Here is an 18,011-nt window from a genome sequence, read left to right as displayed (position 1 = left end):
TATACTGTATTATGTAGTAGACCAAATTGTCTAGTTTATCATGAAAACTTAGTAGTGTTAAAACTGTTCCCTGCATTATTTACCTTAGTGTGCCTTATTATAAACAGAGCACAAAGTGAATTGATGAAAATGAAAATACTACCTGGTTTTTTTTTAATATGAAATTATAGTTTCTTTATCTACATGTAAAGGACTGCTTTTACAATTATTTATTTACTTTACGTGTGAGTCCTGGCAAATTTCTCCAAATATAAGGTTTTGAATCTGATTTCCGTTCAGTTTCCTGTTGACATAGACTGGGTGATTTAATTTAAGGATATTTCTGATTTACCTAATGTTCTGTGGAAAACTGATTCTAAAGCCAAACCCAGTAGTTTAACAATAAGTCAAATTATAGCAAAAAGCACCTGTTCAGCTGAAATGAATAAGCTTCTTTTTATCCTTGCATATTTCACATTTGGAGGAATTAAATCTCCTAAAAATCTAAGGGAGAGGTAAGTTTGTTGTGCTATTAGTTTTAATGTATGCAAAGAATAATTACAAATGAAAGCAAAAAATGGAACCTGAATCCTAATGAGAGTTTTGGAGCATTTCATGAAGTGCCTTCCTGGAAATCATTTGGCAAACAGATTCAAGCATGATTCACAGAACGTTGTCCTTTACATCATTATGCTGACAAGTTGTTCTTCAGTAGAGTAGTATCTTGCAGAGCCAAAAATATTCCAGCCGGCTTTTCCCAGTGAATCAAACATCTTGTAATTGAATTTCCTACTTCTATGCAATAACAAACAAATACCAGAAGGCAAGATTTTCTGATTTTACTGTGCACGTATTAGTCTTTTTAATCAGCAAAATAGTTATGTTAAAAGACACGATTTTTGTCATATTTTTCTATAGCGCAAGCTATCTTAAAAATAAATAATGATCATAATAAAAGTTATGGGAAGCTACAATTAAAACTAAACAATTACTTATTTTTAGTGTAGAAAGTGCAGTGTACCACAACTACTGGCATAACTGAATCTTTTAGCATCTGTTTACTAGATTTATATTTTCATTGGAAAATTAACATAATATTTCACAATGTTGTTTTTTTTCTTTAGCTAGGAAGCATCTTGACTGAGGTAGGATGTACCTATATGGCAGAATAGTCTGTGAAAAAAACCTAAATATAACAATTATTTTACCAGTGTGTAGAGTATCGACACAGGTTTTCCTACATAAATTTTTTTGCTTCTTTTTCTTTCTTATACTAAGGTGAAGTAGGAATATCAGTGTCTCTTGTCTATTAAACTATTCGCCCAATAACCTATGTTCTTCAGTTAAAAACAAGTGGAAAACCTATGCTTCCAAATGAAGACATAATGTCACACCAACCTGGGAGAAATCCTGGAACTTCAGTTACTTCTGGGGAATCTGCTGGAGATGTGCATGTCACTGTGACATTCTTGGTGACACTTGCTGGTGCGTCTGGGGGATTTCAGTAAATTCAGAAACAAACTTTTTTTCTTTATTACCTTCTGATGCTCCAGATTTAATTATCTTGGTTTCAGCTGAAAAAAACAGTAACACAAGCACACACAGGGCTTGTGTTTTTCACAATATCAGAATTGTGATTTCACAATATCAGCTTGTGATTTCAGCAAGATCAAATTACTTTGGGCTCCACTCATATGCAGTGCTTACCTTCTCAGCAGTCCCAAAGGTCACTGCTGCAGAACAAGAGCAGTCTGGCAAAGTCTTTTCCACCAGAAGTTTATCATTCCCCAGATACTCTATTCCGTTGATGGGAACAGTGTGTTTGACTCTTTCTTTTAAACCAGAGACTTTTTAGATGGATTGGGTCATCTTTACCAGGCTGTTTCTAAATGAGCGCAAAGGTATTGCAATGAGAAGACTTGGGTCTCCTTCTGCCTTGGGCATGACTGAAGTGTCTGAGGCTACATTTCCAGCTCTGTGTAATATGATTCATAACAGGGAGTGAGATTATGATTGCATGTTTCCAAAATCGTGAGAATCTTTTTCTAGAGTCACAGCAGTGGCAGCAGTCACTTTAAAGATATAAAAAATTGGATGGTTGAATCAGATCCAGAAACATCGGTTTGATCCCAGCTACACATATCTCCAGCAACAAATTTCTCAGTTCTAAAAATATTGGTGGAACAGGGCTGAAAAAGGCAAGAGACTGTTTATGTCATATTGTATGCTCACAATCATTAGGACATAGATATTGTGCAGCCAGTTTTATATGACAAAGTTCAAATAGAACAGAATAGTACCAATTGTCAGAGGCCTTAATGCAGAAAGATGCTATTTCTCCACGTTGGTTTATTCATATCTTTTCATGATGAATATAACTCCACAAAGGGAATGGAATGACCATACTGTGGTGTAAGGTTGTAAAACATAGACACGTCACCCCATCCTCTATACTGTCTCATTTGGCTTGTGGGCTAAATGGGGAACAACTCTTCCACTTTTTTTTCTTTTTTCTTCATTTACTGCAGGTAATCTCATCCTTCACCTTTGACTCTTATTCCCCTAATTTAAAAAAAACTCCTACTTTTCCCTACAGTTCCTCTAGCTTTTTAATGGGAGACATAAGATTTGTGTGTGTGTATATGTATATATATATCACAATTTAATACTGTAAAAGATGTTTTGAATCTCTAGTATGGACAGATTTCTGGTTACTTCTTGTCATGCTTTGAAAACTTTTTTCATATGAAATGGCAACTGGGCTTTTTCAACAGTGCCACAGATGTTCTTATAAAATACTGGGGTTGGATAATATGTGCTAATATACTACCTGGAAAGACAATCAGTAGACCATTATAAAACAATAGGAAAGACAGAATTTCTAGTCTGTCATTTCTATACTAATTAGAATCCCCAGGTTTAAAGGCATTAGTCAGCTAACAAATTCATTTCTCTAAAGCTGTTTTGTCCATGTGTAGCCAACAGATAATTACTCTGGCAACTCTATGCAGTAGTTTGAAGGCCTTTCCTAGCATTACAGTAGTCTATTTACAAAATGAAGAAAATAATGTAACAACCAGAATTAAGTGAAATTTATATCATATTTATAACATCTAAGCAATTGCTATCCATGGAAATGAAGTGCTGGGTGAGTAGTTCAGACACATGCGCTGTACTGTGCTAATATGCACTACCAGTCAATATATTTCGGTCAAATGTCACACCAAGACAGGTGTTAAAAACTACGCTTGTCAAGATTAAGCAGTAGCTTTTAAAATAGGTAGCTGTGCAACAGACTAACAAGACTATAGTTGACATCACTTTAAATGATTGACTGAAGACACTATTACATTTCAGATGTTAATTCTGATAGCCACAGTATAATTATATTTAGCATACTGGCTAGATGTAAGAGTCCAAATTTACTTAAAAATAAAGCAGTGTGTGAAACATCAGAAAGTAAAAAGACTGAATTAAAATATTTGGATTCAATGCAAATATTAGCTAAAATTAAAACAGTATTTAATGCTAAACTAATCATAAATAAAATACATCAGGAAGATAAACATAAGCTGAGAAGCATTGTACAAAAGGTGAGCTGAGCTACAGCAGGACTGGTATGAAAGTTTCCCATTCACAATATATCACTCAACCAGTCATTCCCACAATATGTATGTGTGGCATTGGAAAATTCTGACACTCTGAAAAAACTGAAGTTTAAATAGCAAAACAAAGGCTTGCAAATTTTTCTCTCTTACTTCCCACAATTTTTTTTTTATCAACTCAGTTAAACATTACTGTCACAATAGTGACTTTTCCTGTTCCAGTCTCTGATGGTAGATATCAATGGAACCAGAGGGCAAATCCGGCACATTTGGAGCTAAATAGGGATTTAGTGTGCCTTTTTCTAGTGTCTCTAAATAAAATACTTAAAATACATGAAGAATGGAAAACTTGCATAAAGAAATATCTTGACACTGATTGCAAATGGCCATATCACAGCTAAAAATCAATGAAAATGGCAATGAAGAGATTCTAGCACCCCAAACGTAGAAAAATATGTGAAATTCAGCAATAGTAAGAAGCAGCAAGAATAGGACTAAGTTCACCACCACTTTGTGTACTCTGGAAGATTTTATCAATATTCTATATAGATTAAAAATATAATCACAAAATCTATACATTACTTAAAATAGGTTACATGTATTTGGTTAATCTTTTGGGAATTCTATAAGCAATATAACCTAAGTGTCTACCATATTCTATGAAATCTAAAGTGGTCAATGAAAATGATTCCATATGCAGTCTTTTCTGGAAAAAAAAAAAAAGGCAGCAACACTATAGTACACTAGGGTTGCCAGTAATCAGCCATATAAAATGCAACTAGGACAAATAGCCAGTAGGTATAGTACTAATGAACAAAATTATAGTTGAAACTATGAAGGTGTCTATCCATCCAAGCTTTTTCTCACACAGTAATCTGTAGATTTTAATTACAAGCATCCTTCATTCTTTATCTTATTAAGCAAAATTTAAAGATAGCAACATACAAGGGAGACAAATTTCACTATAATCACAATAACACCAATGCATAAATCAGAACTTGCAACTAAAACAAGATCATGTTAGGTATATTTTTGAGGTAAGAAATATGTTTCAGAAGGTGCATATTAATGAATTAAATTGGCTTAAACTGACCTTACCATTTTGTTGTTTGCTTGATGTTATTAAAACAGGCAAAGATGACACCAAATTCCACAAAAGGTATGTCTTTCAGTCTGGCATTTTTGGTTCTGCTAAGTACTTTCAAGGATAGAATTTGTTTTTCTCACAAGTCGCTGCTTTAAAATCCTGCTGTAAAATTGAATAAAGTATATATGCAAGGTGGTCCTAACAGTCTCTAGTAAAAGGGGTATCTACCATGTCCCTTTTTACCAGTGTTTTTTTACCTCCTAATTAGAAGGCTTTATTTAAATCAGGAGGGTTTTGTTATGAAATTAAGCTCTTATTTTCCTTATTCTTCAGCTAAAAGAATCAGAACAGAACTTATCCTCTCCTTCACTGTAATCTGTTGTTTGTTTTTTTTTTTAATTCTTTAGAAGCTGTTGCTTTGTTCACCCTTAGTCTTTTATTTTTCCACCAACAAATAGGTAACTTCACTATATCCCAGAGTCTGTATTTTACAAACCTGTTGTTCTTCCTATTGTTATTCTTGCAACGCTAGACAGTAATAGGTATTATTTTGTAGATAATGGCGTGGCTATTATTTAAAATAAATTACTATAGTTAAAATAAAGGAAATTCAAACCTGAGTCCAAATACCAGTAGACCTAAAACTAATATCCAGTTTCAAATGATGATAGTATGTCACTTGGTGATGGTTATAGAAAAAACCTAACAAAAGACTCTGCCACTTTGTACTAAGAAGGTAAATCTGTTTGTAGTCTACAGGTAACTTGTGATTTTCATTGTGAATAAAAGGAAGATACTGCTTTAAAAGCTGTAGCCTTCTTATTAAAACTGTAATATATATTCTTATTACTCATTTTTAAGTATCAGTCTTTATTGTTGCAATCCAGTGCAAGTAAGAGAAAGTAAAGATGCACTTCCTGAAGAATAAGACAGAGGCAGAACAATGGTTCCCATTTCCTTTATTCCCTTGGGAAATTATTAGTGCTAGCTCATCTGCTCATCTCTGAAAATACATTTGTCTTTTTTTCATTCTATTAAAAATAGTGCATATTATTATTATACTACTTAAAAGCTCTGTGTTTTTACTAATCTTCTCTTCTGCCACATAGTATAACACAAAGTACAAGGTCACTTCAGTTATGAAGACCTTACAAATTGAGTGCAAAATAAAAGATGATGGATGGGGAAAGACAGAGGACTACAAGGGAATTAGGAGACAATACTAGTCACTGTGGTATGCAGCAGATTCAGCACAGAATCACCATAAACACTGTGAATACTTTGTTTTTACTTTAAGTAATTAACACTAAATTTTAGATTTTTATTATTATTATTTTAGGGAAAGTCTAGAAATAGGGGAGGTAATAAGAAATTAATTTCTGGATATTTTCCTTGAACTACTCCTAAGAGTGAGTCTTTGGAACAGAAAGAAGGTGATTGTTTCACAAGGGAACAAGTGGATTTATAAAGAAAGACAAAATGTGCTGGCCAGAGGCTGGAGGCAGTGTCCCATTGTCAAATAAGAAGAAAGATTTTGTAGTCAAATATGCTTTGAAAGGTCCTGAAAGTAAAAGCAAACTGAGTACGTCTGGTACAACAAAGAAGAGAAAACCAGAAATACATATGCTCTCAGTTGCATTAGAAAACTTTATGGGTTTATATAAATAGTTGGCCTGCTGTCTGTATTTTCAAGTCAAAGTGGTTTTATACACATAACACTGTGCAACATGCCAAAATCTAAAAATGTTTATTCCTCTCCAATTTGTATGAGACATGACACTTGAATCCATGTATCATAGGTTATCAGCATAATTTAGTAAAGAGGACACTGAAATGGAGCAACATATTAATTATGCTTTTTAAGCTGTTCATTGTTGATGGCTAAGTGCTGAGTGCATTGCTAGAAGGCAGCCAACAGTGGACCAGCATAACCGTATTCTGTACCCTCATTGCATTGATGCGTATGCACGATGTCTGTCAGATGAGTTTGATAATGAGAGTATGTTTGGCAGTCACTCTGCCCTAAATACTGACTCACAACCTGAAATACTTCGTTGAACAAGGCAGGAACTGTCAGAACAAATGGCCAAAACTCCAGCTAATAGGTAGCCAGAAGCATTTGCTATGGCCCAGACTGAACACCTGTCTCCTCATTTAAACAGTGATTGAAATAATTTTCCTTATGATTCCTCTGAAAGGTCTCTTTGACTATTCAGTTTTCATTTTTTGACTAGTCTGTCCTTTACTGTGTACTGTGAAAAAAAAAGAAAGTTAACTTTCAAAATTGTTTTCTGTGCTAATTACTGCTTAGTGTTAAAATACACCCGTTCTACAGAGAGACTTTCCAAGGCCTTTAGGCTTTCTAAGCTTCACTCAAGCTTTATTTGACAGCCAAGTTGAGCTTTGTTGGCCTTGTGTTCCATGCCACAAATATTATTCTTGCAGCTTTAGGAAAATAAGCCATTTGCCACAGAAAACTGAAACGAGAGAATACCTAAGCCATAGTCCTTCCATTCAAGTCTGGTCTTGCACTGTTTCAGCTTTACAGTTGAAAAACAGACAGTGTTAAGAAACTGCAACCCACTTTTGACACCTAGAGTTCTATATGTCTTACTGTGAGTACTACTTTATCTTTTTTTCAGTAAATATAAATTTGCAGGTTACATCTGAGCAAAACAGTGTTAAACGACATGTAAAATTGCTGGAAGGGAAGAGTTAGTTGTCTAAATGACCCGTGTGTCATTTTAAGCAATGATGGCTTTGTATAAGGAAAGAGTTTTATATTATTATTACTTATACCACAAACTTAAAATACATAAATTCATGCTTTATCCTGGGCAGATAAAATACTCGTGGATTTTTAAAGCCTACAGTAAATGCAGGTAAATATTTTTTACTGTGGCACAAACTGGCTGGCACGTGATAAATTCATAAACCAAACTGCTCCTACAAGGGAAATGTTATTCCTCAACTTTAAGACTTTAAAGAAGTGTGGTAAGGATTTTCAAAATGTTACTTTTCGTATTATAGAAGATGACCATTCCTAACTGAGCATTGTGTCTTTATTATTGTACCAAAAATAACTGAAAATTCAATAATAGCACATTGTTTGTGTAAAGCCTTCATTTTCTGAAAGAATACTTATTTTTCCCAATTAAACTAGTGACAGAATCCTGCAACTTTCAAGATGCATTTGCATTTGCACTTGTCTGTTTAATTGAAAACAAGGAAGTCAGAGGTGATAAAATCAGTTTGGACAATTTTTATTGACCAGGAATGTGAAAGTTGTATATTTTTGCTGCTTCTTCATGGTACTCTACTACTTTTGGCATTTTTACATGCATTTTACTGAGCTGGAAAAGAAAGAAAGAAAAGGTTAAAAAAAATCTGCACTACTCTGTTTCAACTGTCAGTCATCAGGGCCACTAAGGCTAGATGTTGAGCCTTCAGGCAGTTCTGTGACTGCAGCTCAAAACGCGCCCTATCTAAGCTGAAGCAAACAATTATCCCAATCAAATTATTCCTAGGCTACACAATACAATTACCCAGTTTAATATGAGAGATGAATTAATTGAAGGCTGATTTTCCTTTTTTGCATAGAATGTTCCTGTGCAGGATATTCCTAAAGGAAAGTTAAACACTTGACTTCCATGCCAAAGTCTCAAAAGGTCTTTGTATTTTATTCACAAACAGACATTTTTTCAGCTCTTTCCTCTTAAGGAGAGAAGGAGGCTTTAAAACTGCAAATCAGCTCTTATATTAGCACAAAATCAGTATGTAAAAGTAGAAAGAAAAAAGCGGTGTTTTGTCAAAGTTTTTTTTTTTCTTTCTTTCTTTTTTCATTCTCTTCCACAGATGAAAATTGATTGAAAGGAAAGGTTCGGCATGAATTGTTCCACATTTCTCTTGCTTGTGCTGATGTTGGTTCAACTTCGGCCTTGCTGTCTGAGAGTACAGAACCACAGTGCTCAAAATACAGATCAGCCTTTCACAGCAGTTCGAAGAGTGAAACGTGGCTGGGTATGGGAACCACTTTTTGTAACCGAGGAACAAATTCCAGTGGTGCCTGCTTATGTTGGACAGGTATGATGCAATAATTCAATGATGATACAAGTTTGGATTTAATGTGCTGATTACCAGCTTACTACCTTAAGTTGCATAGACCAAGCATCTCTGTGACTTAGAAATATCAGAAAAGGTAGCTCAGGGAACTATAATTAGGCACCATACCTCTCCTTTCCTGTGACCTGACCTTAGGGTCAGAGAACTCAAAGAATCAGAGGCCACAACTGTACCAAGGACTTGCCTTAACCTAGTCCTACTGTGAAAGAAAGTCTATATGCCCTCTGTTACTGAAACCAGTTCCATCTGCAGAACATAGAGTCATAGAATCACTAGGTTGGAAGGGACCCACTGTGTCACCGAGTCCAACCATTCCTAACAATCCTTAAACCATGTCCCTCTGCACCCCATCCACATGTCCTTTAAACACCTCTAGGGAAGGTGACTTAAACACCTCCAGGAAGGTGACTCAACCACCTCCCTGGGCAGCCTGTGCCAGTGCCCAATGACCCTTTCCGTGACTTTTTTTTTTCCTGATGTCCAGCCTGAACCTCCCCTGGAGAAGCTTAAGGCCCACTCCCTCTTGTCCTGTCCCCTGTCACTTGGGAGAAGGGGCCAGCTCCCTCCTCTCCACAACCTCCTTTCAAGAAGTTGTAGAGAGCAATAAGGTCTCCCCTCAGCCTCCTCTTCTCCAGGCTAAACAACCCCAGCTCTCTCAGCCGCTCCTCATAAGACTTGTTCTCCAGCCCCCTCACCAGCTTCGTTGCTCTTCTCTGGACACGCTCCAGAGCCTCGACATCCTTCTTGTGGTGAGGGGCCCAGAGCTGAACACAGTACTCAAGGTGTAGTCTCACCACTGCAGAGTATAGAGGGAGACTAACATCCCTGGACCTGCTGGTCACACTGTTTCTGAAACAAGCCAAGATGCCATAGGCCTTCTTGGCCACCTGGGCACATTGTTGGCTCATGTTCAGTCAGCTGTCAACCAACATCTCCAGGTCCTTCTCCTCTAGGCAACTTTCTAGCCAGACTTCTCCCAGTCTGTAGCACTGCATAGGGTTGTTGTGGCCCAAGTGCAGGACCCGGTATTTGGCCTTGTTGAACCTCATGCCATTGGTCTCGGCCCAGCAGCCCAGTCTGTTCAGATCCCTTGCAGAGGCTCCCTACCCTCCAGCAGATCCACGCTTCCACCCAGATAAATGTCATCCGCAAACTTGCTAATGGTGCACTCAATGCCCTCATCCAGGTCATTGATAAAGACATTGAACAAGGCTGGACCCAGTACAGAGCCCTGGAGAACCCCACTTGTGACTGGCCTCCAGCTGGAGTTAACTCCATTGACCACCACTCTCTGGGCCCGGCCATCCAACCAGTTTTCAACCCAGGAGAGTGTGCGCCTGTCCAGGCCAGAGGCTGACAGTTTCTGAAGCAGAATGCTGTGAGAAACTGTGTCAAAGGCTTTACTGAAGTCCAAGAAGACTACATCCACAGCCTTTCCCCCATCCAGTAGTCGAGTCACTTTGTCATAGAAGGTGATCAGTTTAGTTTGACAAGATCTGCTTTTTGTAAACCCATGTTGACTGGGACTGATCACCTGGTTTTCTTGCATGTGGTTCATGGTAGCACTCAAGATTACCTGTTCCATGACTTTCCTTGGCACTGAGGTCAGACTGACAGGCCTGTAAGTCCCGGGATCCTCCCTGCAACCTTTCTTGTTGATGGGTAAAACATTAGCCAGCCTCCAATCCAGTGAAACTTCCCCAGTCAGCCAGGACCGTGGAAGATGATGGAAAGGGGTTTGGAAAGGACATCCGCCAGCTCCTTCAATACTCTTGGGTGGATCCCATCTGGCCTCATAGACTTGTGGGTGTCCAACTGGGCAAGCAAGTCTCTAACCGCCACCTCTTGGATCATAGGAGCCTCATTCTGCTCCTCTAACTCCTGGGTTTATACACAGAGGGAACAACTTCCTTTACTATTAAAGACTGAGGTAAAAAAAGGCATTAAGTACCTCAGCCTTGTCCTCATCCCTTGTCACTGTTGTTCCTTCTGCATCTAACAGGGACTGAATATTCTCCCTAGTCCTACTTTTATTGTTAATGTATTTATAGAAAGATTTTTTATTATCTTGCACAGACTTAGGCAGTTGGGCCTTAGCCCTCCCGATTTTTTCCCTGCACGATCTCACTTCCTCCCTGTAGTCCACCCAAGATCCCCGTCCCTTCTTCCAAAGCTCATAGACTTTCCTCTTCTTTTTGAAGTCTCTCAAGATCTCCCTACTCAACAAAGTTGTTTTTTTCCCCTGCCGGCTCCTTTTCCGGAACATGTGGATAGCTTGCTCCTGAGCTGCTAGGAGCTGCTCCCTTGCCCTTAAGGACTGTCTCCCATGGGACTTTGCCAACCAGCCTTCTGAGCAGTCCAAAGTCTGCCCTCTGGAAGTTTAATGTGACTGTTTTGCTAATCCCCTTCTTCATCTCACCTAGAACTGAAAACCCTATCACCTCATGATCGCTTTGTCCCAGGCGTCCTCCAACAGTCACATCCCCCACAAGGCCTTCTCTGTTCACAAACAGTAGGTCCAGGAGGGCTCCTTTCCTTGTCTGCTCACTCACCAGTTGTGTGAGGAAGTTGTCTTCCACACACATATGCAGGTATCAAGCAGAAAGTTTCCTTTCTATCTTTTGGATGAAAGTTAAGGACTCATTTATTGACATCTGGCAATCTGCTTGTGCTATTTTTGGCACTTCATCAAAGTAGCCGTACTGAGTACGGTATAGTTTACAAACAGTATTTAGCATGATTTTCTGTTGCAGTAAGTAGCAGCTGATTTACCCCTCATTAATTTTTGATGAAGCAGATTAATAATAAACCTTTTTACCACTGAGAAACTACAGGGATCTGTATGCTTCATTAGATTAATGTAGGTTTAGCATGAAGAGCAATTATTTTTCACCCTCTTTTAAAAATGCGCTTTAAGATAATTGTCTTAAAGAGACTTTATTTGCCCCTTTCTTCTCTCTCTGCTTATTATTGTTTCTATTATTATTATTTTTTTTTAAATTAGAAGTAATTGTAATCTTGAGATCTGGTTTTCTTTTCTTTAAGGCACTCTCTAAATGAATAAACTAAAATAAGTTTAACTACTAATTAAATAGCACTAAAATTTAATTGGGCCCAAAGGGTGAAGTGCTCAAAATTCATTAATTACTTTTTCACAGCCCTTTCAAAGTTAACTGTTATGGAAGTATGATATCTCACTTCTCAATGAACAAGCATATCATACTAATTTTTTTATTATTTTTACTTTTCCCATTACTGGAAAACAGTTTATTGTAAAAGAAACTTCATACATGTCATGTATTCTCATACAGCTGTAGAAAAAAACCATAACCTTACTTTTCTGTTTCTCACAGGTAAACTATGAGGAATTTTTATTGAAGATTATTGTTAATTTATTACAGTCTAAACACTGTCTAATCAGACATAATTACTTTTTATGAAGTAGAGTACATTCTGCTTTCAGTTAATAAAGTAACAGTCCATGATCAACACATGCATTTTTAGTAAATAAGGCCCTGAAGGAAAGTTCATCAACAAAAATATAAAGGTAGACAATCTTTGTTTTTAAGTCACTATTCCATATCGTTTTCTTTTCTCAGTCAGATTGAGATCTCAATCTTCAAATTTCATTTAACATAGACTCATGAATCCTTTTCCTTCAATGTGTTTAAGAAAAGGTAATGTGCCCATCATCAATGTAATGGCAGATATATGAAAGTCAGAGTTCTCACCTGCAAGAAAAAGACTGTTTATTCCTTTGTGTCTAGCTTAATAAAACAGATAAGCGGAGAACCTTCAGTACGCATTCTCAGCAAACATAATCTGCAAGAGAATTCTCATTTGAGATGGTCAAGGTCATAAAAATCTTTTGGGAATTAATGATTCTGAGTGAGGTGCTACAACACAGGTTATATCTAAATAGCCCATCCACGGCACGCTTCCAGTCTCTAAGGGTTTGATGCGCTCTGTGATCATGTCTGAACCCCATCTTAGGTTAGAGTTCTAAATATTCATCACTTTTCCCATGCTCTAGGATTCATGAGAAGGAAAACAAGATTTATGGATCAAAAAGAATCTGTGGTGCCTCTTGCCTAGACATGAAATTTGGATATTTGTTTGACCAGCCCCCACATAAATGGGTGAACATGCCCCATGCTTTGCACACAATGACTTATATTGAAAATATGACTTTATGATGATTATAAAATGGCACTAAACTCCATGGCCTTGAAAATTCTCTCTCTTGTACCGGCAAGAGAATTAACCCTGCATAATTTAGGGTTTAAGTACTCTGACAGAACTCAGAACATGAACTCCAAACTGTTCCTCGTACCCCAGAAGATTACCTTAGTCACATTCTGAATAAACTATCCATTTGATGCATGCAGATAATAACATACCATGAAAATCTTCAAAAGGCATAGATATTGTTAGAAAAGTTAGAAAGATTTTTGCAATTTCACAAGATATTATAAAATTTGTTGAGTAGATCCAATACAGAAACATGCCCTGTGTACTGCGTAACTATTTCTTTCCTGCTCGGTGACCTCATATCCTGCACTGAGCTGTACGTTCGACAAGCATGAAGCAAAGCAGGTAAACATAATATTTGCATTAAAACCTGCTGCTTTGTAGAAGAAGCAGGTTGAATATATATATTTGTTTTTACCTTGGATTTTTCAGTTATTATCTAGGCCCTTAGAGATTTTGACAACCTTTTTTTTTTTTTACTCCAAAATAAATAAAATATAAATTAGAGAATTAGCAACACAATACAAATTGCTGTTCCCATGAAATTCAACTTCGGATGCTCGACACGTTAAGAAGTTAAGTTACTGGTATTTAAAAAGTACTGTTATATTCTGTCAACATTAACAGAACTATTTTTATTGGCATGAACAAATACAGCTGGACTGCAATGGTCTCCAGGGCTCATCCTCATCAGAGAAATCTAATCATCATCATAAAGTTCATCTTAGAAAGACAACGGAAGATACAGATCATCTGGAAAGGAAATTGAAAATGTCTATCAATTTATTTCAGAATAAATAATACAGGCATCTGCCACAGAATGGCTTTTCATCCTTTAATATTTCAACAGAAGTAGAACACCACTGTCTCCATCATATTTACACTTAGTATTGCTGAGTACAAAAACTGTATAAAACTTACAAAGTACACTTATAACTCCTACTAATAAAAAAACTAGGTAATAATTCACGGCCTTTGTGTCATTTTCAGCAGAAGTTTATGGGAGCTGATAAAGCAATGACTTAAAGCAGGTACTTTCATACATTCTCTTCACTTTAAAGTGGCTGAAGCTCTTTTTTTTCACAGTTACTGTACCTTAATATATCTGTAATATAAGTACTTTGAAACTGAGACATGATTGCCTGAAAATATGACAATATGCTCTTAAATATTAGTATTCAAGAAGGCTCACCAGTAATGTTGTTCACCATAGAATAAAAAGAAATTAAGTCTAAAATGAATATTCCAAGACTCTATTCCTCCCAAAATGTGCCTTATTTTTCTGGTTTGTACTTGCAGCTAAAATCAGATTTAGAGAAGCATGGTGGCAACCTAAAATACATTTTGACTGGGGAGGGAGCTGGAAGCATTTTTATCATTGATGAAAATAATGGCAAAATTTACGTCACACAAAAGCTGGATAGAGAAAAGAAACCCTTCTACACTCTAAGAGCAGAAGCAATTAACAGGAACACCCAGCTTCCTGTTGAACCTGAATCAGAATTTATTATCAAGGTTCGAGATATCAATGATCATGAACCACAGTTCTTGGATGGACCTTATGTGGCCAGTGTTCCAGAAATGTCACCTGAAGGTATAGTATGCTGTGAATCAAATTATTTTTTTCCTGACATTGTTTTCTTGAGAGCTATGTTGATATAAATTCTTAATAATAAATTGTATGGGCTGCCTTTCAGTGTGAAGGAAGAAAACTATTTTAAAATCTTGAAAATTTGCAAATGCTTAAACTAAAAACTGTGCATACCTGTACTAAACATCCTTGCCTTTAAATATTTAGGTACCTACATGTATCCAGGTGCTTTTACAGAATTCAGATACATGCTTTTAGTGATTATAGAGAGTTGTCTTTCCTGTCAGTGATTCAGCCTTGAAATTGGTACTTGTTTAAAAATGTTACATTGCCATTTGCAATAGGTGGAGGACTATAGCCAGCTGACACTGCAAAGGAGATTTGGGGCTGACAGATTTCACTACTTTTTCAATCAGTGTAGCGCCCTAGTCTCTAGAAAAATATTTGGTGTATGATTATTGTTACAACCTGTCAGCTCTTAGAAGTTCACCAGTCTGAAAGAAAAGTATAAAGTACATCTACTTTGAAGTCCTTTGAGCTCAGTTGACTCTTTTAAGGTCATAAATATAAGCTTGGTTGAACTGACTCTTACTCAACACCATCCTTTAGTCTACTCCGATTCTGTTTAACAATTAAACGGTATGTCTTTATTAAACATTGGGTAGTATAAATCACATTGTACTGTAACTGGAAAAGAATCACATTCATGCCACAGGCACTCACAACTTTCCCTCAGAGACAGAGATACTTTCCTTCCTATAATGGGCTCAGAACAGGAAAGGCATGAAACTAATGTTGGGCTGACGTGATGGATGTCCTCACTCCATGCATGATGCCTACCTATTCACATCGCCCAGCTTCTTTCCCATCCATCAGCTTCTGTTTGTTTGTATTAGATGGTGTGCAGTGAAGGACCATTTTCCAATTTCTAAGCACATAAATTGTAATTTTAAGAACAGCTTTACTCCTGTACCTCTTCTTTCCCGACTCCATTCTACTTATAATAGATTCTGTCATGTATCTGGAAACTTAATACAGCAAATAGGAAGCAAAGTTAACATCTGACAAATATAGCTGCTAGGATACTTATATGTGTACATACACATATGCATACATATAGTATACACAGACATTTAAATCCTGAAAAAAGGTATGAGTGCAGCTGAGAAAAGCAAACGGTATAAATATTATCTCCAAATAACTATCTTCAAAATGAAAGGAAAACTGCATTTTTAAATCTCACAGAAAGAATCCCAGCAAGGCTTTTAATTCATAACCCTATCCATTTTGGTTGTTTCAAATGCAAGTAGTATTGAAGAGAAATTTAAATATTGTGCTACTTAAAACTGTATGAATTAATGAGGTCATTAACTTGATAGCATCGGTGATCATGAAAGATAATAAAAACTATGTTTCATTTAGCATTTACCCATTCAACTTTTAGGACATACTTTGTGAATCTTTCACAGAGAGCTGTAAATTTTATCATTTTCTGCCAGCCTGGATAGCAGTTGCAAGAAAAGATGTTTGTGCCTGCAGTTTAATAAAAAGTGGGGTTAGTACTCTAATTTCTGCCAGGAAGCAGTAGATCACTATCACTGTCAGAAATAGCTACAAAAGATGTCTATTTAATCAACTTATTTCCTAGTCACTCTGGCTATATCACCTTCTACCAGGGAAACAACTTTGGAGTGCATGATTGTTTCTTCACTGTCACTTTCTTCCATATAGACCAACTTATTTGTGTCAAGTCTTCTGCATCTAATCTCTTGGTCAAATAACATTTTCTAACATGATTTGTTGCTTGTTCAGAGGGTGATTCTACCTTTTGCATCTTGCTCATTCACTCAGATTCGTAGATGAGAAGGCAGGTGTCTTGTTAAGGACCTTTACATATTTTTTAATGTGCTTATGTTACTAATAAGTATAGTTAATTTTCTAGAATTATCTGGGTATTTTTTGTCTGAGATTATACAGATTTAGGACTTTAACAATGCCCTTTTCTCTTTTTTTTCTTTTTTCTTTCTCCCTCTCCTCCTGGTAAAGCATTTTTTATGAAGAACCTGGTATCTTATAATGGCTTTGAAACAGTTTAATATGGCTTGATTTATACTCACACAGACCTACCACAGAGGTATATAAAGAACAGACTTTGGGATTCCCTCTATTTTATCCTTTTGTTTTAAAGATAAGCTTCTGTCTTAATGATGGCTATATGGAAAACAAAATATCTTAGGTAAAATGGTACTTATGGTCAAAACCAACAGTAGTAATTTTTTCCCATATACCTCTCTTTGACACCTGAAACCATCAACAAGCTGACAAGCTGACAGATGAGAAGTTTCAATCTATATTGACCTGAGTTAAATAAATTGACACCCTAAAATGAAAAATTCAGCAATCTTTATTTGGTCTCCTGCGTCATCCGCTATATATTTAAATTCCTAAAATACCATATCACTTCAACATAAGATCAATTAAACTGCAAAAATCTTCATTTATCTTGTGATCTTCCTGCAAGATTATATCAAAATATTGCAATAAAACGTAGAGATATATGAAATGAAAAAAAAAAAAAAAAATCAGAAGCAACATTAGAACCCAGTGTGCCTCCTCTCTTAGACTACCTGAAGTAGTAAACTCATTATTTGCCATCATCCAGTGAATCTAAGTCAGTCTTATGGATCTTGAAATATTTTCTGTACTGCTGCTTCTATGTTTGACCTCTCTAACACTAATACCATAGCTATTTCAAAGATCATTCTTTCTTCTACTTCTCCCACGTAGACACTACTACACTACTGGCATACTAATGTGTATGTCTGGCACACAGAATGTAAGTAGAATGTTATATAATAGTATATGCCTTAATAGCAGTCAGCTCAAGCACATGAAACAGCTGAGCCACACACTAGGAAGGCTCCTCTGGGCTTACTTACCCTGCTTCTCAAAGGGTAGGGACCGTACTTCTGAGGTGAAACCTGTTTCTGTGTGCATTAATCCTTACAAGGAAATATCTACCCTCACAGTAGATAGAAAGAGTAACTGACTAAATTTTGTAGCATTGACATCATAATGGTTTACTCTATCAGTGCTTTTCTCCCAGTAAAACGGAACATCCTCTTGCATAATAAGGGAAGTAGATCAGAAATAGTTTAAACCATGCAATGCAATAGATAGACTTGGCCTTTGCTCTGTTTCAGAGCTGTCTAGCAGCAGTTTGTGTCACTGATGCTGGGCCTGGGATGTCCTAACAGTTTCCTCACAGAAAACAGGCTCAGGAGGCGTGGCCAATACTTGGGAAAGCATTTCCCTGTTAGTGAACAGTTTGGAACTAAGAAAGCAAAGGGAGAATAATTCACAGACAGCCACTTCC

At 36.7% G+C, this 18,011-nt stretch overlaps 1 protein-coding gene across 1 annotated transcript in view; it reads left to right on the top strand.

Moving 5' to 3' along the window:
* The window catches only part of CDH19 (cadherin 19), a 69,756-nt gene that overhangs the window by 18,655 nt on the left and 33,090 nt on the right, over positions 1 to 18,011 (top strand). The window contains exons 2-3 of the mRNA XM_009555237.2: positions 8,527 to 8,754; positions 14,344 to 14,638. Of these exons, the coding sequence (XP_009553532.2) occupies positions 8,557 to 8,754; positions 14,344 to 14,638 (493 nt within the window). The 5' untranslated portion in view covers positions 8,527 to 8,556. The remainder of the gene's footprint in view (positions 1 to 8,526; positions 8,755 to 14,343; positions 14,639 to 18,011) is intronic.

Source organism: Cuculus canorus, chromosome 2 (genome assembly GCF_017976375.1).
Source record: "Cuculus canorus isolate bCucCan1 chromosome 2, bCucCan1.pri, whole genome shotgun sequence".
Taxonomy (NCBI): domain Eukaryota; kingdom Metazoa; phylum Chordata; class Aves; order Cuculiformes; family Cuculidae; genus Cuculus; species Cuculus canorus.
The sequence above is the reverse complement of the archived record's forward strand: the minus strand, read 5'-3'. Positions and strand labels throughout refer to the sequence as shown.